We start from the raw sequence: 8,725 nt of genomic DNA, 5'->3' as shown, positions 1-8,725 counted from the left end.
GCACTCAGAGAAGACACGTACCATTCGCGACCTGCACGAACCTATGTTTCAGCTATTAGGAGAAGGCACTTCCAATCCCAAGAGAGAGGACAGAGGCAGTCCACAAAAAGAGGTTCACTGTGGTTCCTCCTGCGTGAGCAGGGAGAAAACATAAAGACCTACCTCAGAACTTCAAGAACGAGTATGTGAGTTAAAAGGAAAAGCTCCTAGGAAAATGGCTGCTCCAGTTTACAAAAGGGGCAGAAGAGATTCTGATGCTCTTGAAGGAACCTCTAATTCATACCCAGAGACTGTGCAAAACAGAAATTAGAGGTGCCCTGCCTCCAGCCAGGTGGAGGAAAGGGATAACAGAGCTTATTGGACTGCACAGATACAATGGCCTGGTACAACACAGCCCCAGGAGTACAAAGCTTTGGTGGACACTGGTTCTCAGTGCACGATAATTCCTTCCAAGTATAAAGGAACACAACCCGTCAATATTGTTGGAGTGACTGGGGGATTCCAGGAACTGACTGTTGTAGAGGCTGAAATGAGCTTAACTGGAAAAAACCGGCAAAAGCATCCCATTGTGACTGGTCCAGGTGCTCCGTGTATCCTTGGCATAGACTACCTCAGGAGAGGGTATTTTAAGGACACAAAAGGGTATAGGTGGGCATTTGGTATAGCAGCTGTGGACACTGAGAATATTGAATAGCTGTCTGATTTGCCTGGTCTTTCAGATGACCCTTCTGCTGTAGGACTGCTGATGGTTGATGATCAGCAGGTGCCAATTGCTACCACGACGGTGCATCGTCGACAATATCGCACCAGTCAAGACTCTTTGATTCCTATTCAGAAATTGATTTGTCAACTAGAAGGCCAGGGTGTGATCAGTAAGACTCGCTCACCGAGAGAGACCGATTTGGCCAGTGCGTAAGTCTAGTGACAAGTGGAGACTAACAGTAGACTATTGTGGCCTGAATGAAGTTACGCCACCGTTGAGTGCTGCTGTGCCTGATATGCTAGAACTGCAATTTGACCTGGAGTCAAAGGCAGCCAAGTGGTATGCCACAATAGACATCGCTAATGCATTTTTCTCTATTCGTTTAGCAGCAGAATGCAAGCCGCAGTTTGCTTTCACCTGGAGGGGCATACAGTACATGTGGAATCACTTGCCCCAGGGGTGGAAACACAGTCCTACCATCTGCCATGGACTGATTCAAACCACGCTGGAAGAAGGTAAAGCTCCAGAACACTTGCAATATATTGATGACATCATCGTATGGGGCGACACAGCGAAGAAGTCTTTGAGAAAGGTGAGAGAATAATTCAGATTCTTTTGGATGCTGGTTTTGCCATAAAATGAAGCAAGGTCAAGAGACCTGCACGAGCTATCCAGTTTTTAGCAATAAAATGGCACAATGGACGATGTCAGATCCCAATGGATGTGATCAACGAAATTGCAGCTATGTCTCCACCTCCTATTAAAAAGGAGACACAGACTTTCTTGGGCGTTGTACGTTTTTGGAGAATGCATATTCCTGACTACAGCCAGATTGTGAGCCCTCTCTATTCAGTGACTCGTAAAAAGAACCAGTTTGAGTGGGGCCCTGAAAAACGACAAGCCTTCGAACAAATTAAGTGTGAGATAACTCATGCAGTGGCCCTTGGACCAGTTCAGACTGGACTAGATGTTAAAAATGTGCTCTACACCGCAGCTGGAGATAATGGATCTACCTGGAGCCTCTGGCAGAAAGCACCAGGAGAAACCCGAGGTCGACCCTTAGGTTTTTGGAGTCAAGGGTACAAAGGGTCTGAGGCCAACTATACTCCAACTGAAAAGGAGATACTTGCAGCTTATGAGGGAGTCCGAGCTGCTTCAGAAGTGATTGGTACTGAAGCACAGCTCCTCCTGGCACCTCAACTGCCGGTGCTGAGCTGGATGTTCAAAGGGAAGGTTCCCTCTACGCATCACGCAACCGAAGTTACGTGGAGTAAATGGATTGCATTGATCACGCAACAAGCTCGAATTGGGACTCCCAATTGCCCAGGGATCTTAGAAGTGATTACAGGCTGGCCAGAAAGTAAAGACTTTGGGATGTCTCCAGACGAGGAGGAAGTAACACGTGCTGAAGAAGCACCACCGTATAATAGCCTTTCAGAGACTGAAAAGCAGTATGCACTATTCACAGATGGATCCTGCCATCTTGTAGGAAAACATCGAAGGTGGAAAGCTGCTGTGTGGAGTCCCACACGACGAGTTACAGAAGCCACTGAACGACAAGGTGAATCTAGTCAATTTGCAGAAGTAAAAGCCATCCAGCTGGCCTTGGACATTGCTGAACGAGAAAAGTGGCCAATACTTTATCTCTACACTGATTCATGGATGGTAGCAAATGCCTTGTGGGGGTGGCTACAGCAGTGGAAGAAAAGCAATTGGCAACGCAGAGGTAAACCCATTTGGGCTGCCACACTGTGGCAAGACATTGCTGCTCGGCTAGAGAGACTGCCTGTGAAAGTTCGTCATGTAGATGCTCATGTGCCTAAAAGTTGAGCCACCGAGGAACATCAAAACAACCAGCAAGCGGATCAAGCTGCTAAAATTAAAGTAGATGAAGTGGACTTGGACTGGCAACATAAAGGTGAACTTCTCCTAGCTTGGTGGGCTCATGATGCTTCAGGGCATCAAGGTAGAGATGCAACATATAAATGGGCTCCCGATCAAGGGGTGGACTTAACTATGGACACTATTTCACAGGTTATTCATGAATGCGAAACTTGCGCCGAAATCAAACAAGCTAAAAGTTTAAAGCCTGTATGGTATGGGGGGCGATGGTTAAAGTATAAGTATGGAGAGGCTTGGCAGATTGATCATATTACACTTCCACAAACACGTCAAGGTAAGCGCTATGTACTTACAATGGTAGAAGCAACCACCGGATGGTTGGAAACATATGCTGTACCCCATGCTACAGCCCGAAATACGATCTTGGGCCTTGAAAAGCAAGTCCTTTGGCGACATGGTACGCCAGAAAGAATTGAATCAGACAATGGTATTCATTTCGAAAACAGTCTTATAGACAACTGGGCCAAAGAACATGGTATTGAGTGGGTATATCACATTCCATATCATGCACCAGCTTCAGGGAAAATCAAAAGGTACAATGGTTTGTTAAAAACTACACTAAAGGCACTGAGTGGTGGAACCTTCAAAAACTGTGATTCACATTTAGCAAAAGCCACTTGGTTGGTCAACACTAGGGGATCAACCAATCGAGCCGGGCCTGCCCAATCAGAACTTCTACGTACTGTAGAAGGAGATAAAGTCCCTGTAGTACACATGAAAAATACGTTAGGAAAGGCAATCTGGGTTACTACTGCCCCAGGCAAAGGCAAGCCCATTCATGGGACTGTTTTTGCCCAAGGACCTGGCAGCACCTGGTGGGTGATGCCTAAGGATGGAGAAGTTCGGTGTGTACCTCAAGGGGATTTGATTTTAGGTGAAAATATTCAATACTGAACTGCATTATGTTAATTGCCATACTAACAGTGTTTAATAAGTGTCTTTCAGATCAAGACAGTGGTGATGAAACCAGAGCTAGCCTCTATGAGTGGTGCCTGACAACTTCTTCGAAGGTGATGTCTTTAACACACAAAGAGTGGTCATGAGATGCACTTGATGTATCATTTTTTCCTGCCCTGGGAGACTGTTGTGATAAATGAACTTAATGAACTTTTTGAAGGATGGACCACGGACTAAAAGTATGATAAATTACACCTGTGTATATATGTACATATGTGTGTATATATATATAGTAGTAGTAATTAATTAGGTTGTATTGATAAGGTCTAAGTATGCTGTGAATGGCATGTCATAAGGGGTGGAATGTCCTGGTTTTGTTAAAAACAAGTTTCTCTTTTAGTGAATTTCCCTGTCAGCTGAAGTTTTCTTACTAACTGCAGTTTTCCTGAAAGTTAGGTACATGTTTTGGAAGACATAGAAATGGAATGCAAGGTCATTGATAATGATACATCCCGTGAGATGTGCACGTAGGAGGTGAACTGAAAAATTGACCAACTAAAGTATTCCATCCCATTCACGTCATACTTCATATAAAAGTGAAGGATCACGAGGATCTTGTCCCTTTTCCTTATGGCCGACATTGGGAGAGGACCTTGCGAGTTGTCCCTGCGAACTGAGGCCAAGTGACAGGCTGAATCCAGCTCCGGTTGGCTGCAGAGTCCAGTCCAGGACTTCAGGTGCCAGCCCCACATCTGCTGGAGCAGTTGCCGGGACTTTCAAAATTGGTTTTGTATATTTTGTATTATTTTCTCTATTTCTATTAGTAGTATTAGTAAAACATTTTTAATTTTTCCAACTCTCTTCTCTCTGTCCTTCTTTCCCTCCCAATCGCCTGTCCTTAGTGGGAAGTGGGGAGAGGGAGGGGCTGAAGGGGAAAGGAGGGGAGAGGAGTTTAACAATACATCTGCCGCGGTTTTATTGTCACCCTGCAATCAAACCACGACAGCCTCATCTAGGTGATCCTGCTCTGGCAGGGGGATTGGACTAGATGATCTTTTGATGTCCCTTCCAATCCCTAAAATTCTGTGATTCTGTGATCTCCTTAGGTTCACCTTTTTTGTCTGGGAGGCTCCTCCTTGGATTGTCACTTGTTTTGTGAGGTGCCAGTCACTGCTAGTTGAGACTCATATGCTGTCCCTGGATATCTCCTGACATCTTGTTCTTCTCCAGGATAGCATTCGCCATAAGACCCTGTCAAGGTTTAAGGCAAGGCGACAATAAACCGTGGCAGATGCTCCCTGTTACCCCCTCACCACGCTCTCCTTTAGATCGGAAGGATGATAGGAAGATAAGGAGGAAGGAAGAGAGACTTAGACTACAAGTTCAAGGTTTTAAAGGGTTTTACTAATGCTAATAAATAGAGAAAATATACAAAACCAATCTTGAATGCTTGATATGGAGTTGGCATGAATCCAGCAGCAGAGGAGCTGGATGGGCAGAGCTGGCGTGGCTCCAGCAGCTGTAAGGCAGGTACCCAGAAGTCATGGGCAGGATGTCACAGCAAACCAGAAACTGGATTTCAGGGATGCAGGGCCTCGGTCCTAGTATCACAGGCACGCAGAGAAGGTCCTCTTTAGATGCTGGCCGTGGTCAAAGAGAACTAGAGCCTTGTGATCACCCTCTTATATAGGGGTTACGACGACTATGGGATGGAATACTCAGTTGGTCAGTTTTATTCACCTGTTCTGTCCACTCCTCCTCAAACACGCCCCTCTCACAACGGAACGTGGGAAATCTTATCAGTCTTTCTTGGCTACCATAGTAATAAATCTAAACATAAGCTTCTTCAGCATTCCATTGGTCTTCTTATCAGCACTGAGTACAGCATCCGAGGAAAAATATGCAGGCAACAACTCAGAAAAGTACAGCCACCTAGAAGAACTTAGCTGAAAGGAAAAATCACTAAAAGGGAAACTGGTCTTGTTTTTAACAAAACCGGGACAGACCCAAAGCAGATGCTGTCTGCATGAACATGTGCCACCACTAAGAGAAGTCTTTTCTCAGCCTTTGGTTCCTAACACATCATCCTGGGACTCTGAGTTTGTTGCTGTGACTCCACTAGGTATCCCAAGATAGAAAAAGTACTTTTGAGGGAGCAGCTTCTCAGGTGTATTCCTAACAGCAGCTTTGGAAGGGGTATCCAGCCTTCTGGCCCTGCCCTGAGGAGCCCCTGTGGTCATGGTGGTGCCAGCAGTGAGGCCAGATCTTACACAGTGGTTCACATGGCCTGCTCCTGTCCACAGCCACAGGGATGCCACCGTAGTGACAACAGGACTGTCACAAGTTACACGAGACCTTAGGGGCAGCACAAATGCATGAGCACAAGAGGACAGTGGAAGTGAGGAGAGACCAGCACTGAAGAGTCCTACTGCTGTCCATGGCTCCAGGGAAGCAGCAGCTCCGATGACAATCAGGTGGCAGAGAGGCAGCACCTGCTGAGGCAGCACCTGCTGAGTCAGCAAGATGCAGCCTCTGGGTCCCATGGGCAGCTCCTCCATGTGGCAGCTGGGATTTTGGATCCTTAACCCTTTCTTCCTGCTGGGGCTGTATCCCCAGCTTCAGAGACTGGAAGAGATGGGAGCTCAGACAAATTATTTTCTTCTGGGTTCCTTATTTATGCAAGACGACTGGTTCTGTATGTACATGAGCTGATTTCGTCTGGGATAGAGTTAAATTTCTTCATGCTTCTATGATGCTATGTATTGCACTTGGGATGAGAACAGTGTTAGTAACACACGGATGTTTTAGTCACTGTTGAGCAGAGCTTACACAGCGCCAAGGCCTTTTCTTTTTCTCATACCACCGCACCAGCAAATGGGCTGGGGGTCCACAAGAAGACGGGAGGGGACACAGCTGGGACAGCTGACCAAAGGGATCTTCCACACCATATGATGTCACGTTCAGCAATAAAAGCTAGGAGCAGAAGAAGGGAGGGCAGGACACTGGGAGTGATGGTGTTAATCTTCCCAAGTAACTGCTAGGTGTGTCGGAGCCCTGCTTTCCTAGAGATGCCTGAACACCCACCTGCTGACAGGGAGGAGTGAATGTATTTCTTGTTTTGCTTTGTTTATGCACACAACTTTAGATTTTCTATCAGACTGCCTTTGTCTCAACTTGTGAGTTTTCTCACTTTCAGACTTCCAATTCTCTCCCCCATCCTGCTTTGGAGGAGTGAGCTGTGTGGTGCTGAGCTGCATACTGGGGTTTAACCAACGTCAAGAAGTGGAATGAATAATATTATTTCATGGCACTTCTTGTTATCATAGCTACAAAAACAAATATATAAATTAAAGAAAAAAAAAAAAACAACAAACAAAACCCCAAAATAGTTCTGACTATTCCTCAGATACCCTGGAAGTCTTCTAAGTTGTATGGGTACCTTAATGATGCTGAAACAGTATGTGTTCAAATACTTTTCTGAGGGAATCCTTGATCTCTCTGTTCCTCATGCTGTAGATGAGGGGATTCACTGCTGGAGGCACCACCGAATACAGAACTGCCAGCACCAGGTCCAGGGTCTGGGATGACATGGAAGGGGGCTTCAGGTAGGCAAAAAAAGAGGTGCTAACAAACAGGGAGACCACAGCCAGGTGAGGGACACATGTGGAAAAGGCTTTGTGCCGTCTCTGCTCAGAGGGGAACCTCAGCACGGCCCTGAAGATCTGCACATAGGACACCACAATGAAAACAAAAAACACAAAGAGGAAACAGGCACTGACCACAAGAAGCCAGACTTCCCTGAAGTAGGAGTTTAAGCAGGAGAGCTTGAGGATTTGGGGGATTTCACAGAAGAACTGGTCAAGGGCATTGCCCTTGCAGAGTGGCAGTGAAAATGTATTGGCCGTGTGCAGCACAGAATTGAGAAACCCACTGGCCCAGGCAGCTGCTGCCATGCGAATACAAGCTCTGCTTCCCAGGAGGGTCCCATAGTGCAGGGGTTTGCAGATGGCAACGTAACGGTCATAGGCCATGATGGTGAGGAGAAAATACTCTGTTACAATCAAGAAGGAAAGCAGAAATATCTGTGCGTAGCAACCAAAGTAGGAGATGGACCTGTTATCTGTGAGGGAATTGGCCATTTCTTTGGGAACAGTGGTGGAGATGAAGCTGATATCTAGGAGGGAGAGGTTGAGGAGGAAGAAGTACATGGGGGTGTGGAGGTGCTGGTCACAGGCTATGGCGGTGACGATGAGGCCATTGCCCAGGAGGCCAGCCAGGTAGATTACCAGGAAGAGCCAGAAGTGCAAGAGCTGCATCTCCCATGTGTTGGCAAACTCCAGAAGGAGGAACTGAGTGATGGAGCTGCCGTTGGACATCTGACCTCTTTGTTTATGAGGCACTGCCATAGGAGGAAAGCACACTTACAAGTTAGCAAAGCTTTTCCCATTCCCTGCCCTCTCCAATCCCCTGCCCTCCTCCCCAGACACACTGCCTGTCTCTTTTCTTTCAGTACTTTCATGCATCCCCAAGGCTGGAGCTCTGGGATTTGCTGGCTGAGGCTGATGTGAGGGGCAGGGCTCTGCCCACAGGCTCCTGAGGACTCACACCCAATCTACAGCACTGGGAAAGGGGGAAAGTGAGTGACAACTGAAATTCACAGTTTCCCTTAGGGCTTACTCAAACCTAAGGACACAACAGAACAATTTGGAAGTGTAGAGAGACCAGCACTGAAAAGATCGTGTCCAGGTGCTGTCCATGACCAGCAGGTTCAGGTAAGCAGCAGCTCTGACACACAGATTGTGTCTGTATCCCACTTATAATGCAGAGGAGTTGCCCAGCATCTTCCATTAGAACAACCCCAGGGATAGTCCTGGAGGTGCTAAAATTGCAGTGACCTAAGCAGAGCCAGATCACTGCCCAGCCCCACACACTGCATGGTCCGGAGCCCCACAGGTTATGATGATCGGAGGGGCTTTGCTCCCATGGCTACAGCTGCATCGCAGGACCTGCAGTGCTGGTGTGTGAGCTGCACCTGAAGACTCCTTGTTCTCTGAGAGTCCAAGTGTAAGAACAAAGGAAGCATGGACAGGTGGGGAAGATGGAGAAATGCTCTTGCAATGGGAGCACAGGGACTCACAGATGGCACTCGCAAGTTTCCTCTCCTTGGGGTGAACCCACAGAGAATTTAACTCAGCTTGAGAACCCATGGCCCTGACAGCAAAA

At 47.0% G+C, this 8,725-nt stretch overlaps 1 protein-coding gene across 1 annotated transcript; it reads right to left on the bottom strand.

Annotated features, from left to right (window-relative positions):
* Positions 1 to 6,942: 6,942 nt before the first annotated feature.
* On the bottom strand, positions 6,943 to 7,878 carry LOC135996678 (olfactory receptor 14C36-like). The gene has a single exon (XM_065648846.1). The coding sequence runs from the start codon at positions 7,876 to 7,878 to the stop codon at positions 6,943 to 6,945; it is 936 nt and encodes a 311-aa protein (XP_065504918.1).
* Positions 7,879 to 8,725: the final 847 nt, after the last annotated feature.

Source organism: Caloenas nicobarica, chromosome 19 (genome assembly GCF_036013445.1).
Source record: "Caloenas nicobarica isolate bCalNic1 chromosome 19, bCalNic1.hap1, whole genome shotgun sequence".
Taxonomy (NCBI): Eukaryota; Metazoa; Chordata; class Aves; order Columbiformes; family Columbidae; genus Caloenas; species Caloenas nicobarica.
Note: the sequence above shows the minus strand (reverse complement) of the source record. Positions and strands in the feature narration are given on the sequence as shown.

Bases quoted from the DNA above. Each gene is read 5' to 3' on its own strand.
- LOC135996678 (XM_065648846.1), bottom strand. From the start codon at position 7,878: ATGTCCAACGGCAGCTCCATCACTCAGTTCCTCCTTCTGGAGTTTGCC.